This window comes from Aythya ferina (genome assembly GCF_964211825.1).
Source record: "Aythya ferina genome assembly, chromosome: 5".
In the NCBI taxonomy this organism is placed as follows: domain Eukaryota; kingdom Metazoa; phylum Chordata; class Aves; order Anseriformes; family Anatidae; genus Aythya; species Aythya ferina.
Window position 1 is genome coordinate 30,313,728 of NC_140301.1, and position 17,406 is coordinate 30,331,133.

The following is a 17,406-nucleotide window of genomic DNA, read 5'->3' on the forward strand; positions in this document are numbered from 1 at the left end:
GCAAGTGTCCTTGGATTTAGAAAGATGTTCCAAAAAAGTGATTAAGATAATTATGCATATACTAGCAGAGAAAAACTGTGTCTTTCTACAAGATATACAGTGGCTCCTAGATAAGTCTTAGAAGACATATTTTAGTTCTTCCAGAATGAAACGACAGCTATATAACTATAGTAGAAGTCTCCCAACTCTTCAAATACTAAAGAGCTCTTCATCCTTGATTATATGTTCAGAGACTCCCATTCATCTGCAAGTCTCCCTATATCTACTCATTTCCAGCAGACCTTATAATATTCACATTGCTGAAGTAATATACCAAACATGTCATATTGTGCTATGCACAATCATCTGGTCTTGCTATAAAAGAATATGATTTAATCATATGGAATATAATTTTCATTTACCACACATGCACCATATTTCTTCACATTTTTAAAAATTAGCAGAAAATACCCAGAGATTGACATAGTAATGGTTGGTCTTTTAAGGTCATAGAATCATTAAGGTTAAGGTTGGAAAAGATCTTCAAGATCATCTGGTCCAACCCTCCTCCCCCTACCACCAATACTACCCACTAAATACTTACTGTGTCAGTAACATGGTAAAATAGTTAAACAGTGGAGAAAGGGGAGTTCTAACTTTCTCAAAACCACCAAACATTTTTGGGTCACAGAACTGAAAACTTCCTGTTATTCTCCTATTTCTATTATTTTTTGTTAGGTTATTGTCTTGTACTATAGAAGGCACTCTAATAATACTCTTTGCTGCACAAACACACTGCAGTAGGCCTTAAGATAGCAAGTCTCAAAAGCATGTAGGTAAAGATGAGTGTCCCTCATGGAAATGACATAGCGAAGCAAAAAAATGAATATAAAAAGAAGAAATGCACCAAGTAGTAGACCTTAAAAAATACAGTGTGTAACAAATATTGTACTCCTTCTTCATACTAGGACTCTGATATCTTTTTTCAGTTTGGGCAATGCTTTACTTCACCTGCAGTCCCACTGAAAGATGTCAGACAGTATTGTCATACTCAAGGGAAATATGTATCAAAACAGAGCATTCCAGTTGTGTTTGTTTCTTAGGAGGGCTCATCTCCTGATGATGCCACAAGAGTCCTTTCTGAATAAGGGATGAGAATAAGACCTTCAAAATTTAGCCCAGTGAGATTTTAAAGGACTGAAGGAAAGAGAATCACCAAATATATGAAGAGATACAACAAGGGTGAAGTACCTTTGTCGGAGATTTTTGAGTTATGCTTTTGTTTGTAACTATCTGAAACAGAGAAAGAAATAGAGGGTGAATCTTACATGGGGGAAAGGATGACAAAAGGCCAAGAAGCCAGAAAAAGAGAAGGAGAAAGAATGTAAGAGATGACTTGTTATAGCGCAAAGGGAGGTGGAGTCTTGCCGAGGACTTAATTATATTTCCTTCATGCAAAAACACCAAGAGCAGCAGCAGCAGCAGGTTGCAAACATGCAAGTCAGAGAGCAGCAGAATACTTTGCTGGAAAAGAAAAGATGAACCCTGAGTGCACCGAGCTGGTAGGACCAGGCTGGAAGCAAAGTCATTTGTCTGGGTGCTACTTACTGTCACAGACATAGGGTTTGTCATGATCATCCTGGGAGGCAGCATCATTCCGTCTCCTGCCACCTCCAGATCCCCGAGCCTGCAAGGACAAGAAGAATGTTAACATTATTCCATTGCCCCTCGGGTCTCCTTGTGCCCCTCACCCTCCTATGAAAAATGTGCAACATAAACTAAATAAATCCTCAGCTTCCACATAGGTTTATCAAGGGTAGGCTTGACCCTTCAACTCCTAAGATATGCACTATGCAAATGGACCTCGTAATGCAGCAGAGATCCCCTCCACAGATAACCCAAACTGTTCATCCATAGCAGTATGCTACTGCCAGCACATATTCAGTCAAGTATCATCAAACTTTCATTTCTGAAGATGTCCAAATACCTGTCATACTGAATATGAATGAAAAAATAGATGAACAGGTGGTAAGGGATAAATATAACCTTTAAACCAGCCAGAAAGCAGTTAACAAACAAAGCAGAGGTAAAATGACTACCGTATTTTCAGAGGTGATGGTGGGCTGTTTTGTTTTGTTTTCTAGCTGGAAAGCAATGTTTCAAGGGCCTTCTGACTGGGACAAAGATACCATGGTTCACTACAACATGGAGCTTAGGTCAGTTAGTGGAAAAGATTAGGTAGAATGGCTACCTGCAATAGTGGAGAACTGGAATTACCCAGAAAGGTCTCTGCAGTTTTGTGTTCCTAAAACACAGCAGGTTGGCAGCCCTGGAAAACCTCTGTTCACAGCACACTGCTCTGTCTGAGCTTGAGAGGTAAGAGTGGAGACTTGGTTCTGACCCTTCTCAGGCCAGACAACAACAAGGGGGCAGTTCATATCTATCCAACGGCAGCAGTTTTGATGTGGAACTGGAAACTGAGCCTAGGCCTTCAATTCTTTAATGATAGTTAATGTACAGTCTGCAGATGACAATAATTTTAGACTTGATCTTCATATGAGGAAAATGATCTGGAGGTGGATAGCTACATAGCCCTTTAGTAATTCTGCCAGCTAATCTATTTCCCACCTAAAAGCAACAAAATTGTTTCTGCTGCACCTCTTATTAAACTGTTGGCGTCTCTCACTCTAGGCAAGGCCACCTGACTCAAATCTTTCAAGCATTTGCATGTGAAAATAAGAAAGGAACAGAGCTTTATCAAGTAAAGCTGGAGAAGATGTAGAAATTCTGAGAATATCAGTGCCTCAGATACTAAGCAGTCATATAATCTCTGTCCCTCATCTGTGGATTTTGGACTGAACTAGAAATATTTGAGCTGCATTCCACTGGACATCTAAAGAGAAGGAATAAGGAACAGTTTTACACTCGCCTACCACAGTCTGTCAAAACAGGGATTTACAAAAACATCATGTATTATTTCCTCGGGATTGCTCAGGTCTAACTCTTAACACAGTCCTGAAGGAGAGACATGGATTTGCAGCTCTCTGGATGGTGTAAATACTATTAGGTATGACAAGTACAGCTTTGCCTTCTGCCAAGACCTCTGTGCAAATCAGTACACACGTGCAAAGTGAGATTTGTAAGGGTGAACTGAAAAGCAGTTTCACCCTGGAAAAGGACCCATCAACAATTGTTTGTTGGAAGCTACTTCACTGACCATATCACACAAAAATCAGCTTATTAGTCTACAATATTTTTATTTCTGACTGCCAGCTCTATAAACCCCCTCTGAGCTATGAAATCAATCCCAGGCTAGTTCCTTTCTTCCATCACCACTACAAAATGTGCTGCAAGCTGAATTTAGGTCTGTGGCAGCTCCTGTACAACCCTCAGCTCATCACAGTTTTCACAGAGACAAGTGATTGGCCCTTAATAAATATTTCTGCTGGTACCTGGATTAGAATCCCATTTCTTTGTCCTACCAGGCTGCATTGGCGCTTCAGGGCTGTGAAAAAGCTGTAAAGTTTGTGGGTTTTTTTGTCACTAGTCAGTAGGTTTGTCTGTTTATACACTGAAAACAGGTCTGTTGAGTAAGAAGGTACTATTTTTACATTGACACCTCTCAGAAGAGGATGGCAATTTAAAGTCTGCTGCTCCGAGTTTCACTAGTCTTGCAGGCAGCTGTTTCCCTTCAAACAGTTCTCTACAGAAAGGCAAGGGTACAGCATTCATGTCATGACCACATGTCAGATACATTTTTTCATGCACTGAACACACCAGGAAAATTTTCAAGTCAGTGACTTTCACTGGGAGCTGGGCTCCTAAACACCTCCAGTGCCTTTGAAAATGTCCTATGGGATATTCAGCTGAGGAACACACACTTGTACGGGTGCAGCTGCATTCCTCTCACACCACCTAACAAACTCTCTCTCCTAGCTCCTACCACATTTTGCCTGTCCAGCAAAGATACTAAAAACCTTCTGTAAATCCATCTCTTCATCTTTCAGTGTCCTTTCTAATGCTCCCATGGTTTCAGGTCTAGCTTTGAGAGGGTAGCTAACTTAGCAGCTGCACCAAAGGCTCTCAACTGAGTGCCACGTGCTTGCTGTCGGCTCTCCAGTCTGTTGCACTCAGTCATCCATGACTGTCTTCATTCTCCTGACAGGATGCAGCAAAGACTATGACACTTGACATGTGAGGCCTGGGAGCTATGGCACAGCAGCCTTGAAGCAGTCCTGAAGCAGCCAGAGAGAGTAGCCAGAGGGACAGATGGAGAAGTTGAGGATTAAAAATAAAATTATGCTGTAGGAAAAGGAAGAGGCATGTGCAATTTGGAATGTCCAGAGCAGTAGTTCTGTTGCATTCATTCTACATCAATGCCTCCAGCCCTTACTCCTTCTCTGAATCCCCAAAGGCCACACTCTGCAGGATCTAGTTTCCTATGGACATCCTTTCCCCACTTTTGTTCTCTAAAAACACCCTGACAACCTCCTTCCCAGAAACGGAGTGCTGCTTAGGTTTCATATCCCCTAATTTGAAATCCTCAGTTGTGATTCCCTACACTGAGTCAGGCTAACATTATAAAAGGGTTGCTTGAAAAGCTGCAAAACACTCATAACCAGATGCAATTCAGGCTTCAGCTCAGGCTTACCAGTTTTCAACAGCTAGGGTATCTGGCCCTAATTTTGAAATCCTAATTTATACCACATTTTACTTTGGTTATTGATGCCATTAAATAAAAATGAAAATTGCTCAAAGTATTTGGCACTCTTCAAACTTCTCTTTTTTTTTTCTTTTTTCTTTTTCTTTTTTTTTTTTTTTTTTTGTACTGAATGAAGCCAGGGCACTAGCAGAGTGGGAGTTAGTTAGCAACAAAAAAGGCTGTTCCTGTTCTTAATAGGGGGCCAGTTCTAGGGCAGAAAATAAGTAGTAAATTTACACTTTAAAATGAATGGGACATCTACTACCCTCCAACTCCTCTCCCTACAGTAGCAGAGAAAAAAAATGAAACAGTTTCCTGAGCAGGGGAGAACATTGCACATAACAGTAACTTCAGAACTTTGTGTAGGCCTGGGATATCTGCATACTGCTAACTCCCTTCTCCCAGGTAGTATATTTCTTCTAGCTGTTCACTCTCCCTCACTTACCCTAACCAGCATGCGCAACTTAAGTGAGGGCAGCTTATAAGAAAAGAGTTGTTAGCCTGGAATATTAGTTGATAGCTACAGTCAAGCTTGTGTGCACATATCGACTCTAACTCCTGGTTTTGGTTACTGGTTCATACAAATTTTCTGAAACTTACATTTTTCTGGAAAATTTTTTTCCAGGTGGGGGTCTTTGGCTAAGAAAGAAAGAAAGAAAGAAACTGGTTCAGGTGATTTTGAGAATAAGGAAGGTGAAATATATACTTATCCAGTTATTAAAGTGCTTTGATCTTATATTAAAGGACTTAAGCTCCAAAATAAAGAGGAGCAGAAAACTGAAACAATACAACAACAGAAGAAACCAAAAGAGAGGGTTTGATGCATAAGTACATTGTAGGTATTCAATGTGGTTTCATGTCTCTCTCTTATTCAAAAGCTATTATATCCTGCTCATTTGGCCTAAAATGTGGCCCTTCTTGCCTGACTCCTATAAACACATCAAAAGGTACTTCTAGAGCTCCTGTGCCCCTGCAGCATCCACTGGAACCAAGGAGAGATGAAAATGCTTGAAACTTCTGAGAACTGTGTTCCCTTTTATTTAGATGCCTAGCTTAAGGGGCCACAATTGAAAATATTGATTCCAAGTATTAAAATGTTGATTTCATTACTTAACTGGCACCCTACTGAAATTGTGAAAAGACATCTTAGGTAAGAGAAGGGACACGGACTCCCCTAAAGATAAAATATTGCCCATTTTAAGCAAATGGATTATTTGCCATTGGGTTCAAGAAGGCCAAAATATCAGCCACAAAGTGCTACCTTAGAGAAAGCTGCAAGACATAATAACACAGTTCAAGTTACTCTTACTAACACTTTTTTTTTTTTTTTTTTGGATCTTGTGACTGAATATATTGCTTTTTTTTTTTTTGTAATTAGTAAATGCTGTTTTATAGTAAGAGCATTGCAATAGCAGGATGTCACCATAATTGTTACAGTTCACATTAAAATTATAAATACAGCACTATAATAAATGCACCCCAACTTTTTACTCTCAAAGAAGTCTTTTTACTTGATAATTTGCAAAAATAAAGTAAAATATATTTAAAAATCTTTGATGGTATGACTGAAAATTATCTACATGGTTATCATTCTCATATATCCACGGATATACACTTTGCATATATAATACATGTGAAAAATACACACTAGAAAGCAGAGGTTTGCTCCCTTCCTTTCTATTCCAGTACATTCTCAACATACCCGTCCTCTAGGCCTGTTCTTTCGTTTTGGAATATCTTCTTCCAAATCCTCTTCCTCATTTACTTCATCTGCATTTTCATCGTTTTCTAAAACCCTCTGTGGTTGAACAATAAACAGGAATGGTTAGAAGAAAAGAAGATGACACATACAAACAACTGCTGCTTTTTACCACAGAGACTGTACATTATTAAATTACAGTTGATTAATGATATAATGCCAAATCAGATCCCAGAACCCCTATTTCTTTCTGCTAAAGAAAAATTTGCTTTCCCTTCCACCCTCAGTTCTCCAAGGAGTTCTTATTAAAAAATACCACTGATATCAGTCAACCAAGGAAAAAAGGTTCCTAGGAAATAATAGTGGCATTGCTGAGCATTGATGCCCCAAGACAGCACAGGTAGTATCCTCATGCAGGCCCTTTCTGAGGAATGGTTTGCATGACTTTTTTTGGTTTTTGTTTCTTGCAACTTAAATTGTTTTGTTTTCCTCTAATGTTGAGCATGCAGTTTAAGAAGGTAGAAGTCAGTACTTGTTCTCTCCTTGGCAGCTTAGAATTTTATCTGTTTTGCAAAAAGAGAGAAAATTCCTCTATATATTCTATCATCTGTAGTGCAACTAGAAAGTCACATCTTTCAGGGCTTACACCATAGGCACAACTCTGTAATCTGGAAGCAAGGGTCTTGCTGCATGAGAAGGCTGAGGAAGTATAGGTCTTGTTGAAGTTAATAGGAATAATAGCTTCTTCAGTTAATTATTTAATAGGAATAATAATGAAAACAATAACAATAATTCATCATCTCACATAACTGTCAGGGAATTTCAACCCTTTTCCTTTAATCTTCTGAAATGTAACCTCTAGAGAACAAACCCAGGCCAGACACCCTGAAAACATGCACAAATCGGACATAGCACAGACAAAGGCAAGACAGACCATCACAACACTAATGTGGAAAGATGTCTTGCTGAAATTCTCTCAACCTTTGGCATCCCTGTGGCAAACAAAGAAAAGGGCCCCAGCCACTCCTGCCATTCATGATATGGATGCCATTTCATAAGGGGCTACTCTGGAACCACTGACTTATCTTTGCCACGACACCATCCAGTTAAACCACAACAACATTTAGCCAGGATGCAGATTCAAAAGTGTGACTTTAAACTGATGGGGAGGTGTTGTTTGTTTGTTTGTTTGTTTTTTAATCTTTCACTGTGTTTGTCACTTCCCAATAATTTCTAGTTAACAGATATTAGAGAGCCAGCAGAAGGAGAACAGGAGCAAATCACAGAGGCTTTGTCTCCTTTCTACATACCTCAAGTACTGAACTCTGCCTTTGTGGAAACAAGAGAGACTTGACTTAAAGAAAAAGCCTGCACTTGGAAGAACAGCCATAAAAGTTTATTCTTATTTTATCAGCCATGTTTTTAAGACTAATATTGGACAGTGTCCTTTTTAAAAAGAATAAGTAGTTCTTTGAACCTGGTAGAAAATCTTCAATTGATAAAAAACAAAAGGAGCAAAAGCCAGATGAAGAACTCTTCATTTGAAGAATGAAGAATTCTTCATCTGGCTTTTTCTCCTTTTATTTTTAAATCTCAGGAGGCTATTAATGAGATTAGACCATCATGAAATCTAATTTCACATAATACTGGACTTCTAAATACTAGAGTGTGGAAGAGTTAAGCAAGTTCCAGTTCTACATACAAAAAATGTTTTTTCAAAATTAAGGTATTTACATACATCGATCAACTAGGTCTTAGAAAACTGGAGCACTCTGGAAATGTTGTACATGAGGAGACAAGTGCTATGTAAGAGAATCTGCAAGCTTACTGATATGAATTTAAATTTTCATGGTGCTTGATGTCCTAAATCATCTCAAAAAAAAAAAAAAAAAAAAAAAAGGGGAAAAAAGGCCACCACCATATTGCATGTGGAATAGGAAGGAACTAGTTTATACTAATAATGTTACACAAGAGCAGTTAAGAAAAATATCACAAACCACTTTCTTCATTTTAAATTCCAGCATTAATTTGAGACATGGAGAATAAGTAACCATGTGTGAATTTGATGACACTGCCAGTATAATGGCTTTAATTCTCAGTAGAAAGGGCATAGCCTTTCTGATGCATGGTCAAAAGGCTATTCTGTCTTCTCCAGCAAATGATGGAGACACACATTCAATACTAATTTATAGCAGGGCAAAATCCTCAACTCTGTTCAATACCAGCTGTACAGCAGACCCCAGTGACTGCATCTATTTAGCAGGGGCAACCCTTACCGTTTTAGCAAAGTAACTGTTATTTTCCTATTCTGTCTTTCTAAAAGAGTTTCCCAGCCCAACGTACTTCAGCACAGCTAAGCACCAAGTCTTCTACTAACAGATACTGTGAGTTTGAGGGTGGTATGTGACTGGGACTGAGGTGGGAATTACAACTGTGTCTATCCCACCTGCTCATGTTACCACCACTGAACCTGGGTCCTTTCAAGTTATGGCATAGAAGAGCATGCAAAGTAACAAAAGAGATATCTGTATTCTCTGTTTGTGATATGGATGAAGGACCCTGATCATTATTTTGATCTGTTACAGTCTAGCTGTCAAGTGATGAAATACACACCGAAAGCTGGCCACTAGTAAAGGCTCCAGGAATCATTGTACAGACTGAATCCAGCTAAGCTGTGCTTGCATAAGAAACAACAGCAAGACATGCCTTTTGTGTCTGTTCTGATGAAACTAGTATATGGGTGACAGGTCACAGCTTGGGCAGTTTAGCGAAAAACTCATGGTATGTTGTGGTATCCCCTCTTTGCTCTTTAATGCCCAGACTTGTGCTAGTTCTACCATCTCTGAAGTCTCTTTCCTCGGACTGATGTTGGGGATAATTTGGGAGCTCATTTCACAAAATAACATCCAAAGGCACCTGTTGATCTCATAATGGTGCTGCACTGCGACTTCTTGTGACTTTGAAAGTAGATATGAACAGGGCTTTAGGGCTCTCACCTTATTAGAGCCAGATACACCACTGAGAAAGGAAACACATATGGCACCTTGTGCAGAACTCTTCCCCACTCAGTGAACATGGGACACTTCTCTGATGATGCTCTTTTACCTGTGTTACTGGGAACAGGAGACCTAATTTGCTGCCCTTACATATGTGAAATTTCAGTGGAGCAGGACTGATCTCCAGGTAATATAGATTTGAAGCCCCATGCTCTTCTGTTTCATTTGGCATGGGGTTGGCCACTCAAAATTTTACTAATTTCAGGTATAGATGCCACATCTTAAACTAAATGGTCCTAAACTAAAGATGGTCTTAAACTACAAGAGGATAGATTTAGACTAGACATTAGAAGAAAATTCTTCACTGTAAGGGCAGTGAAGCACTGGAACAGATTGCCAGGAGAAGGTGTGAATGCTCCATCCCTGGAGGTGTTCAAGGCCAGGCTGGATGGGGCCTTGGCCAACCAGATTTAGTCAGTGGCATCCCTATCTATGGCAGGGGGAGTGGAGTTAAATGATCTTTAAGATCCCTTCCAACCCAAGCCATTCTATGATTCTATGATCTTGTATTTCAGCCAAAATAACCAAGTTTGATGCATTGCCAGTGGTTCTTCCTAAAAATCACTAACAAAGAATCAAATAACACAATGGTGTTTTACCATCACCAAAGATTTGCTGCTGTTCCCAAGGGAGAGGCCTGTTTTCCCATCAATTTAAGATGTCTTTATAAAGTGAGATGCCCTTATATAAGAAACATTTATATTAGCTGACTTCATTCTGTGACAGACCCACAAATGTGTTTCTACTTTTAACAGTTTTAAAGGATGAAGTGGAATTTTGGCAAAAGTAACTTTCAAACCATAATGCATGCAAAGAGGCAATAGTTCTCGTACCTGCATCACTAATGATAACTGAGATAATTAACATTAGCATATTTTAAATTATTTATTTTGTTTGCATACTTCCTGAAGACTTGTCAGTATAAGCAAAAACAGACACAGCAACAACATATTTTTCTTTATAGTCAGCAGCTGTGAATACAACTTCAGACCCATGTCCAAACTCATTCTAAATCTGAGGCAATAAAACTTGGTTTATGGTTGTGACCCATCTCTGCTTGGCTGTTCCATGTGTTACTGTCTCATACTGCTGAAAATCCCAACACACGAGCCACGCAGAACACAGCCAAGTGACCGAGATTCTTATGACAGGAGAAGTGTGTGAGATCCCAAGTTCATTTTGAGCATCACAGTATAGCACAATGGTTTGATAACATTTTGACAGTAGAATGACACAACTATCAAGAGATGAACTATTCTGTCACAGGACAAAAATTGCTAGGCTTAGAGACAAATTGTAAAATTCAGCACTGCTGTCAGGGCACAGGGATCTCCTTTACCTGGATTTCTTGTATAGTGTCTTCCTCTTTAGTGTCCGTTTTTTTCTCTATTCCCTCTCCACGTAGCAAGGCTTCCAGAGTTGTACTTTCTGATGTGAACCCATCTTTTTTCAGAGGCAGATCAACTTCTGAAAAACAAAACACACTGACTGCATGTATCTCCCCCCGGGCAGCTAACAGGCAGAAGGACAGAGCTGGCAAGCAGAAGACTGACAGTCCTTCAAGCTTGTTTCTATCTTGAAGGAGAATTCTTCAAGTTCTTTTTTTAATCTCTATGGATCCCCTTATAGGATTCAATTCTATTTTGCTGAAAATTTGCTATCTTTTCAATTACTGCTTGCTTACAGGAAAATAAGGCTGTGAACATTGTATCAAGAGGAAATAAAAGGGGGAAAAATATTTTTCCTTTATGTAAACTCCTTATGCTTCAAATAAAAAACAAAACCAAGGCTTTCGTAGACACTGAAATAACAAATATGAAGATCTGATCTTTTGAAGTTGCGAAGTAGTTTAGTGCAATTTAGCATCTGGCACAGTTTATATAGAACAGCTACAAGCAGCACTTCCCTACAGCAGGGCATGTTCTGCATGTGGTGAAGTGGAAACCTAGTATGTGGGGCCAATGCTGAGAATTAAAATTAAAAAAAAAAAAAGACAAACAAACAAAAAAGGATGTGCCTTGAATTTTCATTGAATATCAGCTCCCATTTTTGACTAGATATGATACCTAGGTTGATTTAAATGGGACAACACAAATGAAGAACCATCAGCCAACACAGTTACAAGTGCAGAATGTAGCCCATAGAACAGGATGAACCTCAGCCACTGCAGTAAGAACCCAAGTGTGGCTCGGGGGGAGGCTTGGGGCATGGAACTTTAACTGGCAAAGAGGGTTTATGAGGAAGCCTGATGCAACTTGCCATGCTGGTGAAGGAACAGAGCATACTTCCCCTTTGGAGTTCTGTCACTGGATTATGAGACGGTAGAGTAGGCATGCAAATACAACATGTTAATTTTAGCAAGATGTTAAAATACACCCAGGAAAGAATTACATTTTCCTTGTAGATCTTGGCTTCTATCCTACTTGTGTAGGTGTTCATTCAGAGCAATTCTATGGTAGGGAGACATCCTGAATGTCTCTGCTGACAAGGCCAAGGTGTGGATTTCTCAAGTACTCCCTCCCTTCTAAAATGAATTCCTTCCTCTTGGCCAATAGATTTATAAAGTAATAATGCACAGGATCAATGCTTACAAATCAGCATCTGGTGTGCTGATTTCACAGCTCTGTCCACTTTTCATCTTTTAGAACTGTCTTGTGTTCCCCAGTCTGCTTGAAGCTCCCTGCTTTTCTATCACCTTGAGTTGTAAACTCTGCAGGGCAGAAATTCTTGTGTTTATAAAGCCTCAAATCACTCCTGCAATCCAAATAATGAATGAACACTTCCACCTGGGACAGTAAAGTGTAATCTGTTTCCTGGGGGCAATTGTGTCCCAGGAATATGTTTGCTCTATATGTGAAAACCTCTAAGCCAGCAAATGATTCAGGGTCCCTGATCAGTGCTTCCACAACATGCTTGCTCAAGTCTTCTAAGTGAGAGAACACTGCTCAGCCAATAACCACATAAAATCCAGCAAAATTCCAGCAAAAGCTATTCTATTCATGGAGGGAGAGGCCGAGTAAACCCAAACCACTGGGATTTTCAAAGGAAACTCCCAGGACAGCCAACACAATGGGAAGGGGTCAACAGTGAATTGACCCCTTCTCATTGCAAGGAGGTCTGTGCAATCAGGCCTCCATTTTTAGCATCAAGCTCTGCACACCTTCCCCCCTTATGCCACTTTCTCCACTTTTTCCCCTTTCTGAGCTATAAAAAAACTGACAGAGAAGTCAACAGAGAATTCCCTGTATGAACACCTAGTACCTCCCTCCGGATGCTAAATCCAGACATTTCAATAGAAAGAAAGGGTTTTAGACTCGATTTATGTGCAAGTCACAACATTTGAATCTAAAGTCACTAAGGGACCTCTAAAATCATCTCTAGCTGCGTGTTCGCCCTTGTTTCAAAGTCCTGTGCTTAGGTGCAAAAGGGCATTTGTTTTGCATTGTGAACCTTGCAGGACTGTAAAATCCAACAGGTCATTATACATTCAGCAAGAGAAGAAGCTTCAAGCAAGCTGAAGGGCATCAGTAACAAACATTGCTTCACTGTGACAAGCTATGCCTGCCTCTGATATACTCAGCAAACAAATGCATTTGTAAAGGGAATGAGCAAGGAAGGGAGGGGATAAGTAAAACATATATGAAAGGAAAACTAGTTCCTGTTTCTTCCAGAGATACTGAAAATTAAGTCAGGGGAAAAGGTAGGCTTAAAGATAGCTGCCCTTTTTTGACCTTAAAAAAGCACAGTTGTTCTGTGTGGTGCTGCCACCACCCACCAGCAACACTCCAGGAGGCTTTTCATGCGAAACTCTCAGAGCATTTTTTAATTATTAAATTTAACATCCCACTGACAAGGCAGTATAAGGTAATACTTTTATTCCCAGTTTACTGTTGAGGAGATTGAATAACCAAGAATTAAATTAGAAGGGAGGAAAACTGGGGAAAAGAAACTCAGGGCAGTTGCCTCCCATCTGCCCACTAAGCTAACAACTATTCAACCGCTTTATTTCCTTCTCTGCTGGTAGATTCTTGAGGCCATTTTCATTCTTAAGCAGCTCTACAAAGTGGTAAATGGCACTCTCTCCTCCCTATCTTATCTGAAATGTAAACTTTACAGCATATAAACCTACAAAGGTCCATAGACAACAACTTTGTAATGAATTCAGTCCCTGTAATGAATTCAATCTTTCTTGGAAGATGGCTGGTCTATAAAAGGATACAGTAAGGAAGTGTGGAAATTTTATTTCCAAAACACTTTTTGAATCCTCAGAGATAAAAACCTCCAAAAATCTAAAGGATGGTTCAGTTTGCCTAGAGAAATGGTTAAACGCTATCTAATAGGTCAGTCCTGAGGGATAAACACAGTATCACTTCCAGTTATCCTAAATCTGGGTCCTTTGGAAATACACAGAATAGCCCATCCCTTTCTGAATTTTGATACACTTTCATTCTCAATGTCCTCCTACTAGAGTGAGTTCAACAGTTGAACTATAGCTTGAAATAAGGAGTGTTTCGCTTTATTTATTGCTTGCTTAGCAGATTTATTTATCTTCTTGCTGTTAGATAGGGAAAATAGAAGTTCCTGACAACTTCTTTTCACATTTCTTTTTATTCCTCTCCTTTTGAAGATAAACAGTCACAATCTTTTCCATCTCTCTGCTGTGAGAGCTTTTCCATATGGCTTTGTCATGTTAGACCTCTCTGAACTTCCTCTCATTCTTCAATAATCTCCCCAGGATGGACCAATACTGCACCTGATATGTTCAGATGAAGCCACAGCCCCCATTTAAACAAATGTATTACAATATTCTTTATATTACCCACAGTATTATCCCTCGGGCAGCATCCAGGGTCTTAACAGTCTCCACAGCTGCATGCTAGGCAGGATTACGAACCTTGTAACAAGGACAAAAACTTCCAGCAGGCAATACTTTCAACACACAGGTAACAAATTAAACTGTCTCTCCCACTGCCCATTCCCAAAGGACATTGAGACGCACCCCAAAGAGGCCAGCACAGACCTCTCTGGCCACGACTGCTCAAGATAACTTTGGACTATGTGCAGACCTTTGTACTTTACAACGTACTCCCTCTCTCTCCATTTTTTTCATTACTATATTGCACAACACTGGACTGAACACCAAACCTTGATGCACCAGCTGCTAGCCTTTCTCTATAAAATTCTTTGTTTCATTTTTCCTTTGCTTCATATTTTATTCTAGAAGTCTTGATCTGCAACAATTCTTTGTTCCTCTTTGGAGAAGACCAAAGGTCTTCAGAAAGTCTAAGTAAATTGTCAACCTCCTTATCTATTAATTCTTTACATGTCATTTAAAGAATTTTAAGAGAGTGGTGAGACATGATTTTCCTTTTGGAGGGTGGGGGAAGTCAGTCAGAACCTCCTATATCATCATTTCTGAGGTGCTTTACTGCTTATACCTAATTACTGTTTCAATCAATTTCTCAAATGTTCACGTAGAATTTATGGCTCTTTAAATTCTTGAATCACATCCAAATCCTTTTTAAATATAAGTAATAACATTTGCTACCCACAAATTGTTCTAAATTCTTTCTATTGTAACTCCTAGTTTGTACCACAAGCTCTTCTTCAGACATTGCAATTTCAGAGAATATAATCTTTATTACAAGTAATAACTACTAGTAAAAGCAATATAACTAAAAGCTCTCTCTTTTATACATAACAATTTAAAGACAGCTTGTAGGTAAATTTCCTTTTGATTAGTATTGCAAATGCAATAGCACCTGGTTAGTGAAGGAGATGCAGGAAATAGCACAGACCGAAAGCCACAACCATACAAAATAGGAGAGTCAAATCACCAAAAATCATCAATGAAAAAGAAGACGTTATTTTAGAGTCCTTCCTGTTTTAATAAACCAAGCTATTATTGGTGTCTCAGCCAAATGTTGTGCATATAGTATAATTCGAATATGTGTGTACATATAATTAAAATTTATATTTCTTAACTTGGCAGAGTCCTTTCCATAGTGATTAAATTAACGTGGTTATTTCTGTTTACCAGCTCAGCGCAACAACCTCTCTATTTATCAAGGTCCTTAAACCGCAGTGGTAGGATCTGAACAAGCACCCAGGCCGGTACCATTCCAGTATCTGTTTTCTATCGACATGCTGCCTCCAAAAGAATCACATTTTCGCAAATCCTACAAAATGGTGGGCTTTTGCAAGTTTTGATTCACCAAAATAGCAGCACATGCCTGTCTTTAAATATGCCACATTTGGTTTACAACGCATTGGGAGCTAAGCAACTTTTCAGTGTCTCTTTGAAACATAAATTAAAAACAACCATCCCTTTTTCTATACAGTGAAACGTATTTGTTTTACAATGGATCATTTCCATCTCCACAGTAGCAGCTGCCACCCAAGCCATCATCTCTGTACACTCGTAAGCAGCTCCATTTCCAGTTCTAATTGGGAACAGAGATACTTATTGGGTGAGTTCCAGCATGATCTATCATGCCAGAGACAGCTACTATGCAAACCAAAGCAATCCGGCTTCCAAAAACCCTCTTAGACAAACACTGACTTTGCACATAGATTCTTGTGTTTTTGTTTCTTGGTTCTATTTTTTTGGAACATAAAAAGCGCCAGAGGAAACTATATATTAGGAGTCCATGAACTGCTCTTTAAAATGGACAAATCCAAGGATATTTACCTTAAGAACCGCTGGCTCTTTAAAATCATATAGGTGGTCTGAAAAAGCCACCTAATTCACAGCAAACAGAACTACTGCTGAGCGAATGCAGCCACTAAGCTCATTAAGAGGATGTGGCAGGATGTGTCTGAAAGTGCAGTGCAGTGGCTCAGCAAGCAATTAAATCCCATGACAGTTTAAAATGAGAATCTATCAGTGTCACAAGAGTGTGAAGCCTCAGCATCTCTGCTGCTCCCACCCCCAGCGTTTTATTTATGATGTTGTATTGGGAACATGGGAAGTCAAAAAGATTATAATGAAATATGCCATATAAAAACCAGATTAAGCCTGCTCTTCTTTTGGGAAATATGCAGAGAGAGAAGCTGTCTGTTAGCTGTCGAGTTTGCAAAAGATACCATCTTTTGGGATGGTGCTCTCTGCCAGCAGACAGAGTGCCCCGGGGGAAATGGTGGTGAAAAACCCAGACAAGCAGCATCCATCCATCCATCATATGCTCATCTCCACATCTCCAAGGCACAAATATAGCGTTAGAGTGCAAAGGGTGGGGGCAGGGGGGATGGAATCCCTTAAGAAAAAAAAGAGGAGACAATGCTTTACGTTGAATAGCTGGATGTTGTAGCTTTTCTGTGTGTGCACAACCAGATCCTCCTCAGCACGTTTCCTTCCTTGCTTATAGTGATATGTTACTGCCCTTGGAAGGGATGCTTTCACAGCAACCACCAGAACCAGGTACACTACAGGCAGGGCTCTACGAGCTTTTCTCTGAAGCATGCATCTGCCAGCACAGTGCAGTAACGATCTTCATTCCTCCTGCAGACCTGGATCTTCAAAACTCTTCTTTCCCTGCACTGTCACCTGCTATCCCAGGAGCAGATGCTACACATTACCACCATTATGCTCTTATCTTCACCTTCCATGGTCCCTGCTATCCCAGCCTGTTCTCCCAACATCACCGCAATTCAGCACCCATCTGTAGCGAACTTTACAGTGTCAGATCTCCACCTAAGAGTCCTCCGCAGCCCCGATCCACAGGACCTTCAGCCATCCCAGCCCTGGGTGTTCCCCAAAACTAGACTGCTGATAACACGGATTCTCACAATGGGTCTGCAAAGCCAAACAAATGACCCTGGAGGCTAGTAAACATCAAATTTGCTTTATTTTTAATTCAAGTCAGATGCAATAAAGCCATGGCTGGACTGGAGATCGTAAGGCTACTCCAGTAACCCTTTGTCTCCCCCTCCAATTCCACCCTCAAACCTCATGCCTACTGTTGCACTCT

General features: G+C 39.8%; 1 protein-coding gene across 8 annotated transcripts in view; it reads right to left on the reverse strand.

Annotated features, from left to right (window-relative positions):
* DPF3 (double PHD fingers 3) overlaps positions 1–17,406 on the reverse strand; it is a 159,602-nt gene that overhangs the window by 51,910 nt on the left and 90,286 nt on the right. For 4 of the 8 annotated variants that reach the window (XR_014693665.1, XM_084521366.1, XM_084521370.1 and 1 more), the window contains exons 4-8: positions 10,776–10,903; positions 6,384–6,479; positions 5,282–5,320; positions 1,588–1,666; positions 1,231–1,272 (exon numbers count right to left, since the gene is read on the reverse strand). Coding sequence is in view for 6 of the 8 variants with exons in the window: in XM_084521366.1 (XP_084377492.1) it covers positions 1,231–1,272; positions 1,588–1,666; positions 5,282–5,320; positions 6,384–6,479; positions 10,776–10,903 (384 nt within the window). In the remaining 2 variants the exon portion in view is untranslated. The remainder of the gene's footprint in view (positions 1–1,230; positions 1,273–1,587; positions 1,667–5,281; positions 5,321–6,383; positions 6,480–10,775; positions 10,904–17,406) is intronic. The other 4 variants (XR_014693664.1, XM_084521369.1, XM_084521367.1 and 1 more) reach the window with 3 other exon arrangements.